This window comes from Ictalurus furcatus, chromosome 12 (assembly GCF_023375685.1).
Source record: "Ictalurus furcatus strain D&B chromosome 12, Billie_1.0, whole genome shotgun sequence".
Taxonomy (NCBI): domain Eukaryota; kingdom Metazoa; phylum Chordata; class Actinopteri; order Siluriformes; family Ictaluridae; genus Ictalurus; species Ictalurus furcatus.
In genome coordinates, this window is record NC_071266.1 from 16,926,200 (window position 1) to 16,950,095 (window position 23,896).

At 38.4% G+C, this 23,896-nt stretch overlaps 1 protein-coding gene across 3 annotated transcripts; it reads left to right on the forward strand.

Moving 5' to 3' along the window:
* The first annotated feature begins 1,380 nt into the window (after positions 1-1,380).
* LOC128615500 (uncharacterized) lies at positions 1,381-11,339 on the forward strand. 3 transcript variants are annotated; one of them, XM_053637654.1, is made up of 7 exons: positions 1,381-1,572; positions 2,248-2,437; positions 6,668-6,708; positions 6,948-7,336; positions 7,433-7,567; positions 7,694-7,800; positions 9,337-11,339. In XM_053637654.1, exons 2-7 carry the CDS (start codon positions 2,415-2,417, stop codon positions 9,467-9,469), a joined length of 828 nt encoding a protein of 275 aa, XP_053493629.1. In that variant the 5' UTR covers positions 1,381-1,572; positions 2,248-2,414; the 3' UTR covers positions 9,470-11,339. The 3 variants fall into 3 exon arrangements, with proteins under 3 accessions (XP_053493629.1, XP_053493630.1, XP_053493628.1); XM_053637655.1 differs by having other exon boundaries at positions 2,294-2,437; XM_053637653.1 differs by having other exon boundaries at positions 1,381-2,437.
* Positions 11,340-23,896: the final 12,557 nt, after the last annotated feature.

A 23,896-nucleotide genomic window follows, 5' to 3' on the forward strand; every position in this document is an offset into this window, starting at 1 on the left:
TTTGCAATTGAATTGAACTTTTAAATGACCAGCTGTACACATCAAATGACAATTTGGTGGATTGTTCACATTTATTAGTTAACACACTCACAGTACAGTATTCACATACATAATAGAAAAATAATGTACTGACGTCTTCTTACCGATAGATGCCATCTTCGAGCTAATAAAGTACGCCTTAAAGTTGTTATTCTTTCTGAAATCCGCCTTTTTCTTCTCCTCAGGAAAAAGAAGTTTCGCCAAAACTAAAACTAGTCAGATGGAGAGGATTTTATGCCAGGTTTACCTCAGGAGTCAGCTTGAGGGCACTGACAGGAAACCCAGCGAAAATGGTTCTTGTCTACTTTTTTAAATAACAAATAAAATAAATGTGTCAGTAGTGTTTTATTCTCTGTCTTAATTTTTAAATTAATATTTATAAAATATAATAAATAAGCCTAATAGTAAATAAATTCTCTTTATCAACTAATACAATAAACGTGACAACTGAACAGTGAGAAAATGAACTTTACTGTTTTGTTTTACGATATACTAACAATAATATCCGCGACACAGGTCTCTGACTCATTATCAGCGTCTGAATTCACTCACTCGTTTTCCTTCACTTCTTCCCCATACAGTGCACTCAAATATCATTCACTATATAGGGAATAGTGAATGAATGAATGAGTGAACGGTTTCAGACACAATATTTGTCTTCCAAAGTTCGTAGTTCTTTTAATTTCCGTCCAAACACAATCTGTTCCATCCGTTACCTGCTTCTTTTCTGGGCCCATAACCTGTTTCCGAATATGATAACTGGTCAATTTAATTAACTCGTATGCAGGCAAAAAAACAAAAACAAACATGCTTACGACTCAGTATTTTGTTGAACCGGAACCAGAAACTTTTTTATTTGTGTTTCCATTTTATGGAAGACAGGTCACATACACATGACGTGAACAGTATGAAGCCACACCTATTAGCACTCGATTCGCACTCGATTCACACTCCACATAGACTCCATGCTCCCCCGCGATTCTGTGTTTATAATTTGTGTTTTGTTTTGCACTTCTCGGCCACCGTACTCCAGGCTCCAGGCTTTTAACTGTGTAGGATAAACTGGATACAAAATGGGAGGACGGGATGGATATTAATATTCATAATAATTGTACACATTTTGTGTTCTCAAATTAAATATGTAAATTAATCTGTAAAGGGACACAAGGTTTTTTTTTAAATAGCTGCAGTAAACGAAAATGTCTGACAACCACTGGAGTATATCATTACAATACAATTTAAAACGGTAATTAACTTTTAGACCATAAGAAACGCTGTGTTACGATAGGTTATATTGAAAATTTCTCTTTATTTATATTTAATATCCTGGGCTAGTATAGTCTAAACTATAAATTCCGTTTAATTTAAAGGAGTACGGTTTAAGGAGTCCTTGGTGTTTTACTGTAAAGGATTCAGAGCTGGGTGTGTTCAGCGTCGTCCAATAGACTACAGGGTGTGTCATAATAAAAGTGAATAGCACTAGGTGTCCATTTTACTTCCGCAAAGCAGGAAGAAAGGGAGTTCTAACACCGTGTAAGTCTAAGCGTTTTATCTTTTTTTTTTTTTTTTTAAATGTCGAATTACTGAGAAATGTTGTTTATTTGTGTGCCGTTTTAACCATTTTAAATGTAATTAAGTAGTGTTGGGGGGGTTCTTTTTTGAAACTTGAAAAGTAACTTTGGTGAACATCAACAGTCGCCAACTGCTTTTGGCTTCGTGCCAGTGTTTTAATGCTGATTTTGGGGAGAAAAATTATTCTGAATAATGTGTGTGTGTGTGTGTGTGTGTATATGTATGTATGTATGTATGTATGTATGTATGTAAGTAATATATTTCACAGAAAGTTTTATCAAGTTAATCTTAATGTCCTCTTTAAAAACATTTTAATTTATCGTTGTATTCCTCTTTTCTATTTATGACGCACTTTTCAGTCCTATATTTATAACGGCCAGATTAACTAAGAATATCCTACAACACTGTGTATATGTGTACCTGTAGAACAGCGACATTTGTGTTTAACGTTTTTAACGTTTTAAGGTTTTTATATTTGTAAAGTTAAAGGTTTCTTAACTTTTGATTTCATTATGAACACTACATATCGCTTATATATTAGCTGCTGTTGTGTAACGCTAAAACTGAAATTTCACGGGAAAGATATATATTCTTTATTAAAACTGTAATTCTCTCTCTCTCTCTCTCTGTGTCTAGTTTGTTCTCTCTCTCTCTCTCTCTCTCTCTCTCTCTGTCTGTCTAGTCTATTCTCTCATTCTCTTGAGTCTAGTTCCTGTTGCACATTGATCAAAGTAAAGGTGTGAGGGGGGGGAAACAAAATTGACTAGGAACAAACAAGTTTCCTCATTCAGTCTAATATAAGGATGAGTATAAGCACGGAAAACAAGTAAGTATGTTCAACTTTAATTTCACTGTTTACCTAGCTTAAGCACAAGTTATAAAATACTGATTCTGATCAATACAGTGGAGGAAATAAGTATTGGATGCATCAACATTTTTTTGTTTTTGTTTTTAGAACATTAAAGTCCATAGATAAAGTTATATGTAATAAAGTGGATTGACACAGGAAAAAAAGTATTGAACATTTCTAACTGAAATTTATTTAATACTTAGTGGAGAAGTCTTTCTTTGTAATGACCGCTTCAAGATGCTTCCCGTATGAAGAAATTAATCAGCTGCAGTATTCAGTTGTGATTTTGGCCCTTTCTTCTAAACATATTGTCTTTAAATCTTGTTCAATTGGATTCAAGTCAGGTTATTGACTGGGCCATTTTAACACCTTGATTTTTTTTTTCTCTGAAACCAAGTGAGAGTTTCCTTTGCTGTATGCTTTGGATTGTTGTCCTGCTGAAAGGTCCATCCACATCTCATCTTCATCATCAAGGTGTATGGCAGCAGATTCTTCTCAAGAAACTCCCAGGAAAGGGTTCCATTCATCGTTCCTTCAATTATATGAAGTCTGCCAGTACCATGCGATGAAAACTAGCCCCACACCATGATGCTTCCACCTCCAAACTTCACTGTTGCTAAAGTGTTTTAAGGGTGATGTGCAGTGCCATTTCTTCTCCAAACACGGTGTGTAGTATGACAGCCAAAAAGTTCAATTTTGCTCTCATCTGACCAGACTACATTCTCCCAGTATTTCATAGGCTTGTCCAAATGAGTTGTAGCAAACTTTAAATGAGCTTCAACATGCCTTTTCTTTAGTAATGGAGTCTTGTGGAGTGCATTGCCTATTGTTTTCTCTTTGACGATGGCACCTGCTGCCTCCAAGTGTTTCTGGAGGTCTTTCTGAGTGGTCCTTGGCTCTTGGGCTACATTTCTGACTATTCTTCTGACTCCCTGGTCAGAAATCTTGCGAGGAGCTCCTGTGTGTGGCCAGTTGATGACGGAATGATGTTGCTTCCACTTGCGGATAATGGCCCTAATGGTGCTTACTGGAGGATTCAGATGTTTTGAAATACGTTTGTATCTGATTCCGTCAATATGTTTTGCAACAATAAGGTTGTGAAGTCTTGGGAGAGCTCTTTGCTTTTACCCATCATGAGATGTTTCTTGTGTGACATCTTAGTAAGGAAAAGCCTTTTTATAGACCTTCAATTTTCTAACCCAGCTGATATTCATTTGCACAGATGGGAGGTATAATTACTTGCGGATTTCAGCTGGTTCCTTGCCTTGCCTCGGAGAACTGCTTTTTCTTGGCATGTTCAATACTTTTTTTTCCCCCTGTCATTCTACTTTATTACACATAACGTTATTAATGGAGTTTAATGTTGTGGATTCTTTATATTTGCAGATTTCTTGAGTTAATACTGATGTCTGGTGAAAAATTCATGTGAATAACCACATTGGAAATATGTTTACTGAAAAATGTTGATGCGTTCAATACTTATTTCCCCCACTGTATGTGGTTCTGAGATTTTAGAACATAAAATCTCAAATTTGCATTTAGTATAATCTGTAAAACGGCTTGAATTCAAATATATTTCTTTTTATTGTACTTTTAACAGATTGTTATAAAGCAGCATATGGCTGAGTTGGTACAGTATGTACATGTGACGCTTAAAAATGTATTGTCACAATTGTTAAGAAGTTTTGTGTATTGGCCTGTATAAAAGGAGCAATTTGAATGTATTTTTGAAATGGATTTGAGTAGTATTATTGAGGGTGCAATTGCTTGATTATGCCACAAGGGGGAGTGTTCATTTATGTGAGTGCTAGTAGGGCTGCGCGATGCTTCCGCTTCTCAGACAGAGAACAGCTTGCTGAGCGATCACAAGTGACATCTCCTGTGTCTGGTTTTCCTGTACAAAACAGGACACAATGTCTGTTCACAGGTTACTCATACTTGAGGCCTGTGCACCCGCTGCGTTTCAACGCAATATGGAAGCAATGCTTGCTCCCCTTCGAGATGAGTGTTGTATTCCATATTTGGATGATATACTGTGCTACGCCAGAACATTCGAGGACCATGTTGAAGGGCTGAGAAAGGTCCTGAGAACCTTACAGAATCATGGAGTCAAACTCAGGCCAACAAAATGTGACCTGTTTAAACGAGAAGTGAGATATGTTGGTCGTTTTGTTTCAGCCGAGGGGGTGTGCATTGATCCTAAGGACCTGGAGGCAGTGTACGCTCTGAAGAATGAAGCACCTGCCACTGTTGGAGATGTGCGGAGAGTCATGGGCTTTTTGAGTTACTACCGTTCACATGTTCAAGATTTCTCCAAACTGGCAACACCCATCTACAAACTCCTGCAACCAAAGAGCAGCCTCATGGGAGACATGAGGGACAGAGAGGAAAGGGTGCACAGTTTCCATCTAAAACCCCAGTTGAATGGACTGAGAAACATCAGGAGACACTGTGTAAGTTGATTGACATGCTGGTGAACCCCCCCTGTCCTTGCTTATCCAGACTTCGAGCTTCCATTTGTGCTCCACACGGATGTGTCCGATAAAGGACTTGGAGCTGTCCTTTACCAGAGCCAGGGTGGGAAGCTGAGAGTAATTGGATATGGCTCAAGGACCCTTACACCAGCTGAAAAGAATTACAGGTTCCACTCAGGAAAACTTTAGTAGACAGTACATACAATATAGTATGTAATTTATTGTCACTATATACACTTTACCTGGCTGCTACCACAATAACTGCTATGTCCATATTTGGGATGAGCTAATTTTCTGAATACTCATTCATAACATGTTTATGTTTACATTTATACCATTTTTAAATTATATTGTTACTCCTTGGCACCTATCTTCTGCACTACCTGTTATTTCAGACACTTCCACACTAAAACTGTGTACTGTTCAGCACTGTACTGTCACTTACTCTGCCTATTGTCCTGTTTTAGTAGTTACTGTACTGTCCTGTGTTTTTGGCACACGTCTGCATGTGTGCTTTATGTACAATGTTTGCAGATTTTATTTAGCTCTGTGTCATCTCATGTGGTTAGTGTGTATTATGTAGCACCGTGGTCCTAGATTGTAGGACCAGGGGTGTCCCTCATTTCAGTTCAGGTGCCACATACAGCCTAATTAGATGTTAAGTGGGCCAGGCCAGTACAATCATAGCATAATTATCTATAAATAACAATTTTTTGTTTTTGTGCAAAGAAGTACAAGTACATTAGGAAAATCTTCATAGTTAATGAAATATCCTTTTACAAAACATATCATGAACAACCTCAGATTTCTTAAGACAAATGTGTAATTTGCTTCTGATTATCATTTACATGTTTGCATTACAACTGGTCACAGTGTTCGTACAAATGCAAAAAAATTTTGTATTTGTAACTGAAAAATATAGTATTGCACTTTAAAATTGATGGCATTGCATGAACAATAGGATTCCACCAAACCAAACTCTTTTGTAGTGAAGCTGTTGACTAACATTAAATTGCACATTTTTTTAACTATTACTACAGTAAGGATTCATTTTCACAGAACTGTTTAAGTGCAATCAATGTCTGAAGCAGCATTTTAAAGGAGTTAGTCATGTCTCCTCTGTATCAACTTTTCTCCTTTTTTGACAAAGTACCAAAAGATGGCAAGTTTCAGGAGCAAAAACATAGTAGTCTATCCACTTTTCTCCTTTTTGACAGACATTTTGGCTAATGAGGGTGTGGGGGCGAGTAGAAAATAGGGTGGACTACACCGTAATAAAAAACCGCAGAAGGCGCATTGCTACCATCTGCTATTCGGTCTGTGTCCCAGAGTTGTGCCACGTCTTCTACTCTGACTAAAACAGTGCGCCCCTAGCGGATAACTTGGGAATAGAATTTTATATATATATGTCTGCGTATTTTATTCTTTTTTTTTTCCACTTTCAAAATCCATCCTGCGGGCGGATTGAACCCCCTTGCGGGCCAAAACTGGGGGCCGTATGTCTGATACCTCTCTCCTAGAGGAACGTTATTTCGTCTCACTGTGTACTGTACCAGCTGTATATGGTTGAAATGACAATAAAACGATTTAATTCAAGTTCATGTGCCTAGATCTTGGGCCTAAATGAGTAAGCTACAGGAACACATGAATCAAAAGGGGAAACCTGGACTCTTCAGGGTCATTGTTTTGGATTTGTTAATTTTTTTTTTTTTTTTTGTATTATGTTTTGTAGAAGTCAAGTGATATGTGAATTAATTGGGGCCTACAGAGAAGGTATGTACTTGAGAATATCCTCTTCTCTTTTGCAGAACACTGTTTAATAGATTTTTACGTTTTATGAATTTTAAATAATATATATATATATATATATATATGATTTAGATATTGCATTAATAGACATTCAAACATTGTGTTAAGTATTTTTCACTGACTGTCATTTTTTTTTATATGCTAAACTTGCAGTGAGATCAACACCCCTTATTTAGGTTCTAATTAATTTTATCTGTTTTTAGATGGTTGTGTGGATCTTGATACAGTTGCCAGTGTTGTAAAAAGTTACTCGGGTACAGTGATTCCCCTCATAAAACCAAAGGGTTACAGTGTGAGAGTGTGTGGGCAGGATGGCACAGTCTACGCTGGGAATGAAGACCAGCTAGAAGCCTGGAAAGATTTCTACCTGCCAGAGAGAATGGAGATGGTGGTGATTGGTGTGATTGATGACTTCCCATGTGATGCATTTGGCCTACAGTTGGTTCTCTTGCTGTGTGAAGACGGGAACATCTATGCATATGAAGATGAAGTTCTGCACCTTGTAGCCAGGAGTGTAAAGGAGCTGTTTGAAACTGGCTTGGCTTTTCCCGGATTAGAATGCTACAAGCTAGGGGAATGTTTTGAGGACTATGTAAGTATTTACAGTTTTCCATTAAATGTTAGTGACCTGTATTGATGATGAACTTTTTCCATGTAGACACTAACTGTGGCTTGCTATGTTTTTCAGACAGAGGAAGAATATAAAGAAATCATGGAATCTGATGACATCAAGGAAATGAAAGAGGCACACGAAAAGTTCCGTGAGTCATTGGAGCTTGGACTTCTAGAATCTTTAAAGGAATTCAAAAGCAGTCACTTTAAGGTGAGTTTCAATGCAAGTGAGAACTCCAAAGCAATCCAGTTTCTTTTCTCAGCATAATCCTTTGTGATATTTGTTGCAGATTCTGAGTAAATTTTCAAATGTTGCTTTTCTTGTAAATTTTTTCAGGATGTGGAGGAAAGCATGGCCCAACCCCAGAAGAACTCCACCACGATGAAAGAATGTTACGAGATTGTTGTTCGCAAGCCCATGCCAGTTGTTCCTTTGCACAACTGGTAAATTATTAACTGTTAAATTAACTGTGTGTATATGTACCGCACATATTCCACTTTAATAGGAACACCTGTACACCTGCTCATTCATGCAAATGTCCAGTCACCCATTTATGCGACAGCAGCACAATTTATAAAATCATGCACGTACCGGTCAAGAGCTTCACTTAATGCTCCAATAATCAAATATTAGATGGAGGGGGAAAAATATGATCTCAACCGGTTGTTTGTGCCAGACGGGCTAGTTTGAGTCTTTCAAAAATGGCTAATCTCCTGGGATTTTCACAGACAACAGTTTCTAGAATTTCTACAAATTATATGGAAACAGCATCCAGTGAGCAGGTGTTCTGCAGCTGTTAATGCCTTGTAAATGAGAGAGATCAGAGGAGAATGACCAGCCAGGAAGGTTACAATATAACTACCCTTTATGACTGTGGTGAGTAGAAAAGCATCTCGGAACAGACAACATGGCAAACCTTGAGGCAGATGGTCTACAACAGCAGACTGCTGTGTGTGAAAATCCCAGACGATCCCAACAGTTTCTGAAATATTCCAGTCAGCCCGTCTAGCACCAATAACCAGCTATGGTCAAAGTCACTGAGATCACATTTGCTCTTGACCTGTTTCTGCTGCCAGAGCTTGGCAGATTTGGATAATTGTTCCAATGATCATGTGTCCATCTGTTAATATTAATGTGGCTGGTGTGTGTATGTACAGTGCATTGCATAAATATTCATCCCCACCCTTCAATCTTTCCACATTTTATAGCATTACAACCTGGAACTAAAAATTGCCTTAACTAGGAATATATTACTTTAAAGAGGATTATGAATTTACAGAAAATAACCGATAATAGCTCATCAGATTGCAAAATTATTTACACATAAGTTAGTTGAATGGTGTCCTCTGTGCAAGTGTCAAGTAAAGTGTACTATAAATACACCTTAATTATCTTAAATACAACTTAAACATAAGAACTCGTATTCCTGAATCCTAAAGACCAAGGCACAAGCCAGAATGTCTAGGACATAGTTCTGGAAAAGTATCAATCAGGTTTTTTTTTTTTGTTTTGTTTTTTGTTTTTTTTTTTAATATATAAAATATCCCCAACACTAAACATCCAATGAGGGCCCATTAAATCCTTTTTTTTTTGTTAGTTTGTTTTTTTTTTGTTTTTTTTTTTTTAAGGGGATTGTTTAAGTGTTTTCTCAAACAAACTGGTGGTGGTATTATTATTATTATTATTATTATTATTATTATTATCAGTAGTAGTAGTAGTAGTATTATACTACTAGTAGTATTATGGGCTACTTTGTGAAATTCATAAATACATAATTAAGTCCATTTAAATTCCACGTTAAAATGTTATATAAAAAAAAAAAAAAAGTGAAAATATCCATGGGGGTAATACTTATGTAATGGTGTGTATATTGTCAGTCAAATTATTAGGTTTAGTATTTACTTCTGCCCAAAGTTGAAAAAAAAAAAAAAAAAAAAAGCCTTATCTGATTGCAAAACCTTGTCTGATTCATTCTACAGGGAGTGCTTATTCAAACCCTGGATTGCTGAGTGTGGGAGTACAACCTGGGTGTTACCCCAGTCTAAAGCAGCGCAGCTGTGGAGCGGCTGTGGAGTGGCTATGGCTCAGGTGGTAGAGCGGGTTGTACACTAATCGCAGGGTTGAAGGTTCGATTCCCGGCCCACGTAACTCCACATACCGAAGTGTCCTTGGGCAAGACACTGAACCCCATCTTATTAACAATTTCATTTGTTTTCAAAGTCTTTTTCAGGGTGTCTTATGCAATGTTGATGTATAGACATTTAATCTATCTACTGTAAGTTAGATCTATCTAAGTTTAATCTAAGTTGTAAATCTTTGGTAAATGATTTCTCTTTATGTACTATATAGTGATGTGGCATATATATGCTAAATCAGCATTAACAAAATATTCCTTAATGTGAACCAGATTCATTTCCATCCATGTCCACTTGCATATGTAATGAAATACCATTAATGTAGATTGTGTATTGAGAACTTTACTTGGACTGCTTTGCTGTGAATATTACTACAGAAACTATAGCTAACTAGCATACACTAAAGACAGAATATTTACTGTATGTAATGTAAATATAAAAATGTTCTTCGAAGGAAAAGAACATTTAATGTCTCTTGCTTCTTGTTATACGTTTCTTTGATAATCTTGCACTTTGGTTGGAGTTGGGGAAAGCTTTGTGTTAAAGAAATAAACAATATGTTTATATATAATGGTCTGCTATTACACTGCCATGTACTACATTGTAGGGTTGTAATGTAGGCCTAGCACATGTGACAAGAGTAATACAAACAGCATTTAAGGAAACTTAGTTTTCAGCTATCTGTGACTAGGACTCAACTGATTTGTTTTACAAGAAAAATATGTATCCCAGAAATTAAAATGAAACTATACGATCAGGTACTTGAACTTTAAATGTTAAAATGATAAGATATCTAGGCATATGGATGGATTCTAGGCTGACTTTTAAGATTCATGTTCAGAAAGTGTTAGATAAGTGTAAAAAAAAAAAAAAAAAAAAAAAAAAAAAAAGGGAATTTATTAAGATGTCTAGCAGGAATCGAATGGGGAGCTAGTCAAAAGTCTTTACAACGAATCTATAGTGCATTGATCAGGTCAGTACTGGATTATAGATACATAATATGGGTCTGTGTCTTTAGCCTTGATGAGGAAAGAATTAAGATGTTGTGGTGCTGTGAGTTGGGGTGGGAGAAATGTCCACGTCTATACACAAGTTAAAATTAACAATGAATTGTTCGATTAATATGAAAGGACATTCTGAGACACACTCAGTTAAGGAAAATAGTGCTGGGAGTATGGGAATAATAATATAAGAAGTTTTGGTTAGACAGCAAATAAAGAGGCTATGAATTTGGGAATTACAGAAATTCCAGTTTGTCCAACAATTGTAGTACCAAATATACCTCCCTGGTTGTTCCTCATGGCTCAAGTTGATTTCCATCTACACTACAAAGTTAGGAATTAAACATATACAAGTAGTTATATCATACACTTTCTGTCAAACTGTCGATCAAAGTGTTGTGTGTGTGTGTGTGTGTGTGTGTGATAATTTATGACCCTCTGTGCTTCCCTGACTGGCAGGTCTGTAGGGGTGGTGAGGGGGGTAACCCTATGGAGTGTATCAGCTAGTCAATCTGGCTCCTTTGTGTCTGGGGGTGTTGTGGAGAGGTGGGGGGAATAGCCCCCCTCCCAACAAAAGGTGTTTATGTTAATGAGTTTGGTTTTTGGTGGGGTGAAATACGTCTGAAAAGAAATAATGTTTTTAATATGGGGATGTGTTTGTGTTACTGTGTGGCGTTATTTCGTTTGTGTAAACACATTGTTAGAAAAGCATGATGTTTGAATGTGTACATATGAGTAGAATATTTGTTTTGTGAAATAAATGAAAACAATTGTTGATTATGTTTTTAGGGATCCCGGTTTACCTTTGAATAAAAAGTTTAGGAATTAAAGTGTCTTTTTTTTTAAAAAAAGAATCTGTTTAAAATAATCGTTTGTATTGAATACATTCTAAACACAAACCTTTAGGATGTAAAAATGATTAAAAGAGTTGTTTAAAAAGAATCCGTATTACTAGGCTTCCAAAAAAACACATCAAAACTTTAGGAGGTAAAAATGGTTAAAAGAGCTGTGTAAAAAGAATAGCGCATATTACATGACTTCTAAACAAAGATCTTTACGATGTAAAAATGTTAAAGTGCTGGTTAAAAGATGTTTAAACTAGGAGGTAAGTTTTTTCCAGAGATGTCTTCCAGTCGCTGTGTTAAGCAGTCATGAAGTTAAACTGAAACACCTCACTCTCGCTAAACCCCGCCCACACATACGTGTTTTCAGACACGCCTCTCTCTCTCCCTCTCTCTCTCTAAACACACCCATACACGTGTTTTCATCGTAGCCAGTACGTTCTGTCAAAATGTCAATCACGGCGGTAGAACTAGAGGGCTAATTTATGGCCTCGTCCTTGTCAGGCCTGCGTTTCTCTAGGAGTGCTTAATTTATGGCCCTTTGTTTCTTCCTGACCAAAGAGTTTTTTTTATGACGGGGGGGTCGTGGTGTGATCCTACAGATTGTTTATGATAATGAGTGTCTGTGGGGGTGTTAATGGATTTTTAAATAGCTTGTTAAGACATTATGGTTAAACACAGAAGACAGTCTGCAACTAACTGCTACACCGAGAACTCCTAATATCTCTAGAAGACGGTTCTGCATCACGCGTATAAGAGGTGCTGATGAAAAGATTGAGGAGTTAACTTTTGCTCCAAGAAAAAAACAACACTGTATTAGTTTGTCAAAAATTCTTCGTGTGGGTGATTAGGTTGTAAAGGAGCTGTCGTTTAACCCCGAGCAGGGCGTTACCAACTCCGGAGATCCTCTCTTAAGACCGCCCTCATGCTGTGATGATTAAAAACAGGGTGGCCTGTGTCACAGTTAAACACATATTACGAAGATGTCTCAAGATTCTACATACGCCTGCTACAGCAACACCCCGGAGACAGCGTCGGCTCTGCCTGACGACAACGCGACAACGCTAGAATCCACTCCGCAAACATACGACAACAAGTGGTTGGATAATTTCTGCAAGGAATTAGGATATCACAACCTAAATTTCCTCACAACTCCGTACGGAATCAGCGGCTCTTTAACTGGCGCCTCTGCCTACATCGGTGTTGATGACACAGACGGCTGTATTCGATCTGACGCGTTCAAGATTATAAAAGCGACAGTCGTGGTCCTTCTGGAGCATGTTATCAATAAAAAACTGAAAGATCTCTGTTTGGAGTGCGAAGTGGATCATCCGAGTCAGATTAGACACTCTTGTCTCTTCGAACCTGACGCGTATTTCTTTGACAAATACTTGTGCGAGGTACGGTGTGTGATTGGACTGCTTTGGTACATATGTGTATTAACGCATGCGAACCGATTTTGGTTTCTATCACAAAAATACTAGATCTTGTGACTGAATGTGGCAGACGTATTAGAATTGCAGACATTTTATGTATGTGTACATATGTGTATGATGTGTGTGAAATTCTGCTGTCGAGAAATGACCAGACAGATGTCTGTGAAATAATGGACGCATTTATAGCGTATGTGGTTGACAAAAACACTGTGATGTGTATAAAATTCCTACACTCCCTCAATGATGATATATGATAACGTTTATGATCTTTTACTGAAATAAATACCAAGACGTTTAAGACCTTCTGTGTTATTCTTTTGTGATCGTTAAAGTGTCGACATGTCAGGAGACATGACAGCAGACCTGAAAAAAGTCTATTACACACCTTCAAATGCGGGGTCTTTTGGTGGTAAATAAAGTTTAAAAGACGGTGTTTTAAAAGAAACAGGGGTTCGTTTAACAGATGAACAAGTTTCGGATTGGCTTGCCGGCGAAGATGCTTACACGCTACACAGAACTGCACCGCTAAAATACAAAAGAAATCGTGTTTTTGTTTATGGTATTCATATGCAGTTTCAGGCAAATCTGGTCGATATGTCTGCATACGCCAAGGAAAACAACAACGTTCATTTTCTGTTGACGTGCATAGACATGTTTAGTAAATATGCGTGGACTCGGGTTTTAAAAAATAAATCCGGCGTCGAGGTGTCTAAAGCTTTCCAATCTATACTGGATGAGGGCAGGGTGCCCCGTAAACTACAGACAGATAATGGGAAATAATTTTTTAATAAACATTTTCAAAGCATGACAAAAAAGTACAACATACAACATTTTGCAACAGCCACTGATTTAAAAGCGTGCATCGTCGAGCGGTTTAATAGGACCTTAAAAGGGCGGATGTGGCGATATTTAACTGCTACAAACTCCAAACGCTATATCGATATTCTTCAAGACATCATGGACGGATACAATGCCAGCTATCACAGGAGCATTAAGATGAGACCTATTGATGTGGCCAAAGAAAATGAATCTGCCGTGTATAAAAACCTATATGGATCTAAAGACGGCCCCGGCGTAACCCCTAAATTTAAATATAAAGTTGGCGACATTGTTAGAATTTCTAAAGTAAGAGGTCCGTTCACAAAAGGTTATAAAGAAAACTACACGCACGAGTTTTTCACTATAACAGAATGCATATCACGCGAACGTCCCGTCTATAGGTTGTGTGATTATGACGGCGATGACATCGATGGTGTTTTTTATGAAGAGGAATTAAAAAAATATTTGTGAACAAAAACAAAACATTTAAAGTGGAAAAAATTTTAGACAAGAAGAAACAAGGTCGAAAAACAATGGTTTTGGTTGGATGGCTAGGTTGGCCCTCAAAATTCGCATCGTGGATCGACCAGAAAGAATTGGTCGATGTACAGAATGCCCTAAAAACAGACGAAACCTCGTAGATGGCACACATTCATGTAAAAAACCAACCATGACTGCGGGTGGTTTTTATGTTACGCTTCCCTGTAATGCCTCAAGGACCGTTTATCCGGAAAATAGTATCTCGTGTTATACAACTCGATTATCGAAAACTATCAATCTAAAAGGAGACTGGCAAGTCGGGTTAATCGAATTTGAATATCCACTGTCGTGGTACACATTTAATGAGGAAGATGCTACGTTCATTTTCAACTATGGTGAAACAACGAAGACTGAGAATCGGGTCACCGAATATAATAGTGAAGGCAGTATATCAAACGCATCTTACAGGTTAAAGACTGGATATTATGACGACGTCGTTTTTTTGATCAGGGAGATCAACGCGACTCTGACACAACGTGCGAGTCTCGGCTATGATCATGTTAAAAATAAAATTTTTCTCAAAGGCCCTCCGAAGACATCGCTGACATTTTATGGAAAGGTGGCCACTATTTTAGGATTAAAACCGGGGGTTGCTATTGAAACTACGGACCATGCTCTTGAAAGATCTGGCATGACTTATGCGCCTTTTCAGGCTGACATTAATGCGGGGTTTTACAGTATGTATATTTATACCGATATCATAGAATACAAGACCGTGGGGGTTTTCTACGTGTCGCTACTGAGATGTGTACATATAGAGAGGGAGAACCACAAGAATGTTAGTGTTAGATACGACACTCCACACTACGTATCGGTTAATAAATCGTCCGTCAGTCAGATAACCATACAGGTGAAAGACGATCAAAATCGAGACGTGCGCTTCAGTTATGGGAAGGTGTTTGGCAAGCTGCATTTTAGGCCTATGAAACAATTTGTTTAAAATAATAATAATAATAATAATAATAATAATAATAATAATAATAATGTCATATTTCAACAATCACCACACAGACCCTCTGCGTTATGTCCAATATTACCAGAATCAAGCGGGGAATGGGCTCCCCGGTTATGCAGGGGGCGGAGTTATGTTTGGAGCCGGGTTACGGGGTGTGTTTAGAGGTCTCTTTAGAATGGCCATTCCTTTGCTAAAACGCGGTTTTAGCATAGCCAAACCACATCTTAAATCAGCAGCAAAAAACATACTAAGCGATGTTGTTAGCAATACATTATCGCATACGTTTAATAATAACGACAGTAATAACACTCAAGATGGATCCGGACTAATGGTGATGGCTCGCAGAAGAGCATCTAAACCGCCAGGGGCTCGGAGGAGTGGCCAAACGATGAAGAAAAGAAAACATAACACCAAGAAATCGTCAGTTGTAAAACGCAAGCACAAGAAGACACCAACCAGCTCTACAGCAAAAAGACCAGAGACCTGTGTTAAAACAATATTTTAGACCATGTCTTTACTACACAATATGTCAGACGAATGCTTAAAAACCGAGCTGGACCTATTCACAGTACCATTAACACAAACCGTTATTGAAAAAAATACATATATAGAAGTACCACCGTTGTCAGCAATATCAGAAACATCGCCTCTGGAGTTTTTTATAGCGGGACTGGAGAGGATTATGTGGACCTAAACAACACCCTGGTTTTTTTGCGTCTCAAAATCACTAATGCAGACGGCACAGACATAGCAGACGGAGCCCCCGTGGGACTTATTTACTATGCCGGATCTACGATATTTTCACAAGTGGACGTGTCGCTTGGAGACCGTCTCATATCACAAAGTTCCTACACATATCCTTATCGATGCATAATAGAGTGTCTCACCAATTGTGGTAAAGACGCTCTTGAAACGCTGTTCTCAGCGGGGGTCTTTTACAAAGACACTGCTGGTCACATGGACGTAACGGACCCCGCTGGTGGTAATAGAGGTTTGACCAAACGAGCTGCATTTACCAACGCCAGCAACGTTGTTGAACTACTGGCCCCCATTCACAGTGACATATTCTTTCAAGAAAAACTAATGCTTAACGGCGTGGACATTAAAATTCGCATGACGAGGGCGAAAGATGAATTCTGTTTGATGAGGAGCGACGCTGTGGCCTATAAACTAAACATCGTGTCAGCTTCACTGTTTGTGAAAAAAGTGTCGGTATCACCAGGTGTGAGATTGGGGTACGCGCAAGGCTCACGTGTTTGTAATCAAGAAAACTTGTTCTTAGGAACTCTACCAAAATCCGTTGTTCTGGCTATGGTTGATAATGATGCGTTTACTGGCTCGTATAATAAAAATCCGTTCCCCTTTAAAAACTATGACCTACAATTTTTGGCAGTTTATCTGGACGGCCAACAGCACCCCGCTAAACCTCTGCAGCCTGAATATGGAAGTGGCTCTGCGGTACGCGAATTTTAACCAGTTAGCGCTGGCTTCTGGAAAGCATCTTAAAAATCAACCTCTAGCTATTGATAGGGAGGATTTTCTGCATGGGTATACCCTTTATGCGTTTAATCTCACGCCGGACGAAGACTGCAGTCAACACGTGTCGCTTATCAAGTCTGGGAACATTAGACTAGAAGCACGTTTTAGACAGCCTCTACCCCGAACGATAAACTTAATTGTTTATGCCATATTTGACAGCATCATCGAAGTGTCAAATCGCAGACAGATCCTGGTTGATTACTGTTAATAGGCAAAATGGACACCATCTAGCTTACGGCTATAATGGATAAGATCTCGTGTAATACCCATTTTCTCGGCGTACTACCGTGTGAACACCTATCAAAAGCCCCCTTGAAAATTACCATCGATGGTGATAATCAACACGCATCCTTCAGGACTCTCGGGTGAACACTGCCTAGCCATCTACATAAACGAAGTCGGCGTGGGTTGTTTTTTTTGACAGCTTTGGTAATAAACCAGATGACAATCGTTTTCCACAGAATATCAAAAACTTTCTAAACCGCAATTCTAGAGTGATCCAACATTCAGCAGTACAAGTCCAAGATTTTTCATCAGAGACCTGCGGGCAGCATTGTGTGTTTTTTCTCTATCACATGGTGAAGGGACATGATTATGACCGTGTGTTGAAGATGTATACCGGCGATTTTATTAAAAATGACAAGATGGTGTCAGCATTTATGAAAAAACTAAAACTAAAAAAAGGTCTTTGTAATGAAAATGTTTTCAGATGTATTCGTTGTGTTCAGACAGGTGAAATGTTTAAGTCTAACACTAGATTTTTTCAATAAAAACAAAGAAAAGAGATTTCTTCTTTTTTTGACTCTTTATTATTATTATTATTATTATTATTATTATTAACATTATTATTATTATTGTTATACATACACCACATACAGCAATACAGATAATAACAAGATCATAAACAATAGAAAACTCGTGGATTAAAAACGTAGCCACTGACTCGTGTCAAGAGTGGGTGATTTGAATACAGGGCCATCTGAATAATTTGATTGTGGTGATGGTGTGCTCGGAAGTATTTTCTGTTTTTTAGGCCTCTTAGACGAGTTGGTTATAGGCGAAGTCGATTTGGTTTTGAAAGAGTTAATTGCGTGTCTGACAGAATGGTTTGGCACCGTTGAGTGTGGTATGTTTAAAGTAGCAAAAGCCTCCAGAAATTCGGGCATCAGAAATCTTTTGCGGAGCCGTGATGCCTTTAACTAAATCGAGCATATGTGAGCCGGGAATAGTTCTACCGTTAAACACAAACTCTCCTGAATCGTCCCAAGATGTGACATCTTTCATTTGAGACATTTTTATCTAAAATGTAGCGAGCGTTTTTTACACTCCTCTGCGGAATATTCTTAAAAATATCAGCCGCTACGTTATCTAAGCCGTCGTGGTTGTTTACGCCGGGCGGCGCAGACGGCTTTTCTTTTTCAGGATGCTCAGTCTGCATAGGTGTCAATGTTAATGTGCTGTTTTCACGGTCCCCTTGTTTAGCGACTGTTAAAAAGCGCTGTAAAACGTTTTTGTACAGCTTCGCTTTTTCATAACTGTCCAAGTCAGAGTGGTGTAAGATATTTCTTATAGCTATGTCCAAATCATTCTCCACGATTTGTTGAATAGATTCGCGTGCTGTCCCGGTCTTTAGTTTGTCCAACTGGTGCTGCGGGACTAAAAACATTTTCTCTGCGTACTCCATTTCCTCTGTTATCTAGATGCAATCAGGCTGGAGATGAAAGGAATAGCCACGCTTAAGAATGGTAGAAGAGAGCCCCCCCTGTTGATTTATTACACGTCTCTTTCTTTTAACACCAACAGTCTTATCCGCTACAAATTTGATTACGCTTTTCCTTTTTCTGAGCTTCTGGTATTGTTGAGATGTGAGAGGTATATTGCCGTAGAGAACATTAAGAGCTACTTCACACAATGTCGCAATGAGCTCGTCTGTGGCAGTTTGTAAAATAATCCGTCTTTGTTTGGGTGACGCTTTTAATAATATTTTTAAAAGCGCGAGGTTTCTACAAAATCTGGCAGACATTTCGCTATCTTCTTTTCTGGAGATATACCACAGGGTGTGGCGCAAGTAAATCTATTCTGAGCCGATAGTGTTGTTTGTTTGATTGTTTTATAGTTTTTGTATTATAATCAATCAGCAGATACCCGAAAGGCTTGCTGGTTGCGTCTTGATAACATTCCATAAAAAATTTTGTGTTGCCGGGATACATTTGTCTTCCTAGAACACTGACTTGATTAGCATCTCGGGGATTTTTAAACAACATTAGATAATTTGTGTTTAAGCTGATGGTCCTACTGGCTTTCCCTTGGCAAAATAAATTCTGTACAATATAAATAGCGCTAAGATTTCTATGATGTACATATTGGGTAAAGACCTTCTCCACTTCGTTGCTCCCGCTGGCCTCTTTCATCAGATCATCGAGGATTAACAAATTAACCGTGTTGGCCGGAAACAGAGCATCATCATTCAGAGTCTGTGGTAATCCTTTAACAAATTTTATTTTGTACATTTTCAACAATTCATCATACAACGGTTGCCAACAATCATAAATATACATAATATTTAAAATTTTTTTTAGAAATCAAATGTACAGCATTTTGCAACAACATTTTTACAAAATATGACTTCCCCGAGTTTGAAGGTCCGCTTATCACACATGAAAAAAGGTGATGTAATCGAAAATCAAACCCCTCTGTGTCTCGCACACCCCTATGTCCAAAAAGATTGTCAGAAGCCATATGGGATCGTTGTGAAATCTGGGAGCAGTACGCGTTTGTTGTACACAACCTTAAACTTTTTAACAATTGACCTGTTGTGTAGTGTGAATTGTTTTTTATTACGTACAATGGTATCTGTGTATGCCAGTATATGACGACTATTATCCTCCCCCACGACGTAGTGATCGACAAGTCCAATCAGGGTGTCTAATCTAATGGCTTTTGAATTTACTGTGTTGAGCGTGACACCTTTGGCTTTCATGCATACCTTACCCTTCGCAGTGCGGTAGCCATATGTTTTTGGTCCGCCTGAACAAAATTCTACAATATGATCACCAGCTCCAACCTCGTCAGTTAAATTACCGAGATAGGGGCCCAACGGAGGTTCCCAGTCGCCCTCTCTAGATGTAAAGATCACACTGTCTGTGTCACTGTACAACAGCCTGTCACCCAATTTGTCCATTAATTCGTAAAGTTCTAGACGGGCATGAGCTGTTGTGAAAGCCCCAAGAAAGATGTTGATGTCGCGAGTCTGCCCCCTTTCCCATCCGCATAACACCACTGAATTAGAGCCACGCTGTCTGAAACGAAGGAAAAGTGTTTAACATCATACCCGTCGCCGAATATGTGCTGTGTAAATTGTTCCGGGTCCGAAATTAACTCTGTACACGGCAAGTTTTCACGCATGGAGAAACGACCCCAAAGTGAGTTCAGCATAAGTTTGTTAATAGAACGCTGTGCTGGGTTGCGACTTATTTTTACCGGCGTCCATCTTAATCCCCTCTTTCTCAAAGTAGTCTGAGATGTAGGATTCCTTGTCTGCGTCTGTCATAACGTGTCCGGGGAAACCGCTGGCCTCTTGTTTATATCGTAAAAATGTTTTAACATAATCACAAAACAAAGTTTCTGACCGTTGTGGAAAATGCCACACCTCGTCCACGTTCGTTACAATATAACCCTTTTCCACACCTTTCAACAGCTCTATGCTGACCCAACACCCTGAAATAGCTCTTTCCTCATCAGTATGACCACACGGGTCTGTCTGATTCTGATGTTCGGCGCATGTACGACAAAGTGGAAACATAAGCTTACCACCGGTCCTATAGGGAAGGACGGGGTGAAGCAGTTTTCGTGGTGGTAGTACTGTAGCCTTGACAAACCCATAATAATTTTCAAGAGGTTCAAAATCCTTGAAAATTATTTGTGGATGTCCTATGGGGTAATGGCCCAGGCTATGGCCTGGCAAAAGGGGTACAAACTTGTAAAGTCGACATATGGTATTTTTTCACTATTGTCGGCTTTGTGATACAATTTGTACGCGTTAGTACGACCACCAAATAGCACGTTGCGTGGTTTCAATCGTTCAGGATGTGTGTAAGTGGACATAAACGCCATTACAGCGACATCGTTCTGTTTAGCGTTATTCCAATCACATTCCCACATCACCTCAACATCGAGACCATACGCCTTTTCCAAAATTTCGACCTTATCATCAAACTGTCTTCTGAGCAAACCGTAGGGCACTTTTGATAACGGATGTAAATGGTTTGGGTTATAACGACATTCATGCCCGTAAAATATGCATCCGTTAAATTCGAAACCGTATTTGACACCATCCTTTTCATAATAACCATCGAGATGATATTTTCCAATCACCATCTCTCCATGATTTAAAGCGTGTTGAATGTTCACGCCTCGTGTTGTTTTGACAAATTCAAGCCATTCATTGGAAACGGCTGAGTATGTCTTGTTCTGATTTGTGTATGCATTGTTATGGGTCAGAACTAGTGTGTCTTTAGGTAGATAGTGGGTTTTATACATGGCCATGCAGCACGCTGCTAAAGTGGTGTATCTGAATGGGTCGAGTTTGGTACATTGTATGAATTCGTCACGGTACTTCATGCATACCTCACGGAGTAAAACGACATCGTTCTTGCAGTACATGGCGAGCTCTTTTTTTTTAAATCAAAAACCTTACCCGACACTGTAACACACCACTCATCAAACAGAGCCCTCTCTTTGTCAGACATTGTCTCATAGCCGTAGAAATGCTTATCAGGGTATGGGCCTACGTAGTCTTCATTTTCTGTTCTATTGAACAGATGTGGAAAATGACCTTTCTCAGCACAGGTTAGATTTAACGTGGCGGATGTCATGGACAGACGCATAGGGATAAAAGAGTAGCTATCGATGAAACGTTGCTTGAATGTCTTATCATACATTAAAATGATCCGACAGCCTTGCATAGTAATTTGGAGTGTTAGCCCTGCTTTTGCAAAATATTCCAATAGTATAAAATTGTCAAACCCTGAAGCATTGTGTGCAACCCATGTGTAATTCTGATAATGAGGCTGTCTAAACTTTTTAACAAGTTGATCTATACAGTCTGTACCAGCGGCTGTGAACTCTTCCCCTTTAAATGTAATGGCGCATACGAAATTTGCTACGTGTTTACCGTCCGTGTGTTGTGTCTCAAAATCATAATAAATGTATTTGTCGCTAGGTGTTTCCATTTTTATCGGTTGTATGAAACATTGGTGTACTCCGTCATTAACCAGTTCAGCTTTACAATGGATACAGTGTTCTGCAGGGAACACGTTTTTTTGGTGATGCTCCGTTGACGTGATATCGCCTATTACATTTCTGACCGTATTTAGTGACATCACACTGAGCGTACTGTTGTCCCTTTTGTTTTTTTCTGCGCGTTGTAACAGTAGTTTAAAAAAAAAAAAAAGACGCTTTAACTGTTAAACTTTTTATTCAAAGGTAAACCGGGATCCCTAAAAACATAATCAACAATTGTTTTCATTTATTTCGCAAAACAAATATTCTACTCATATATGTACACATTCAAACATCATGCTTGTCTAACAGTGTGTTTACACAAACGAAATAACGCCACACAGTAACACAAACACATCCCCATATTAAAAACATTATTTCTTTTCAGACGTATTTCACCCCACCAAAAACCAAACTCATTAACATAAACACCTTTTGTTGGGAGGGGGGCTATTCCCCCCACCTCTCCACAACACCCCCAGACACAAAGGAGCCAGATTGACCAGCTGATACACTCCATAGGGTTACCCCCCTCACCACCCCTACAGACCTGCCAGTCAGGGAAGCACAGAGGGTCATAAATTATCAAACACACTACTTTGATTGACAGTTTGACAGAAAGTGTATGATATAACTACTGAGGTTCACCAATCTGTGAAAAACCCAATCATGTTGCCATTTGGTACTGCAGTATGGGTATTGAAATCATACACACTGTATAATTTGTATATCTTTGGTAAATGACTTTACATGATCTACCATATAGTGAGTGACCCTGTATACACAAGATCCCTGAAACTGGGCAGTTAAAGACGGAGGGAGGAAATCAGGTAATGCAGAGTTTCATGATTCTTTGCCCAGTGTAGCATCATACTCTTGTTGCTGGCTGAAAGGAGTGGAACCTGATGCCATATGCCGTTGTAGCCCATCTACCTCGGGGTTTGACATGTTGTGCATTCTGAGATGCTTTTCTGCTCTGTAGAGACTGTTGTGATGTTTAATGTGAGCATTACCTGAAGCTGGTGAAGTGTGCAATCTGCATGATTGTACTGTATGTGTTGCGTTGCTGCTATATAATTGGCTGACTGGGATAATTGAGTGTGAATGAGTGTTTGTAATAAAGTGGTCAGTGAGTGGATGCAAAATCAGCATTAACAATATATTTGTTTATGCCATTTTATATACTTTCTGCATTATATTACCTATTGATGACTGTATAACTAAATGAAATAACAATGCAATACACTACAGAATGTTGATATTTTTAATTAATTGTAGGTATTCTGAAAGCACAATCTTTTGTATGAGTCAGTTACAGTGATTGTTTAATAAAGATTTTTTAAAACTCTTATTAGAGGAGCCTGTTAAGTATCTGTCTAACAAGCATTTACTAATGGTAAAATATTTACTTTGAAATGATTTAACAGATTTCCTTCAATATCAACTAATAAAATGATCAAAAAGCTTATATGTATGTGAAACAAGGACATTTATTTCCATTTTCCTGCCAATCCAGCACTTTTTGTGGTCAGTTGGAGGAATCTTTGTATCAAATAAATAAAATAAACAGTATGTCGATGTATAAAATAGTATATAATAATCTGCCACTATACAGCAATGTACTACACTATTATTTCCAAATCTAGTTTCCTGTTTATTTGTTTTTTTTTTTTTACTCACTCACTCACCTACTAATTTATTTAGCTCCCGCAAAAAACCTACTTTGGAGAACCATAAAGATTTAATGTTAGTCTTCTAATATTCCTAAGACTGCATAAAGAGGGAGGATACACTAATACAAATGTCGAAACCAACACTAGAAAAATAAATGAGTAAGAGCTACAGGTATAGTAACAACAATGGCAAAGTATTAGTAATGGTTACAACAATAAGCAGTTCTTTAGCAGTTGTACAAGGAAATGAAACACTTCCTGGAAAATGAAACATAAAGGTGAGTGTCATGGGTGTGGTGCACATACTGAACTATCTGTC

Excerpts from the sequence above, each read along its gene's own strand:
- LOC128615500 (XM_053637653.1), top strand. The coding sequence starts at position 2,415 with ATGAGTATAAGCACGGAAAACAA. Across the intron at positions 2,438-6,667 it reads AGTATAAGCACGGAAAACAA|AAGTCAAGTGATATGTGAAT; the intron begins GTAAGTATGTTC and ends TATGTTTTGTAG. Across the intron at positions 7,801-9,336 it reads GTTGTTCCTTTGCACAACTG|GGAGTGCTTATTCAAACCCT; the intron begins GTAAATTATTAA and ends TTCATTCTACAG.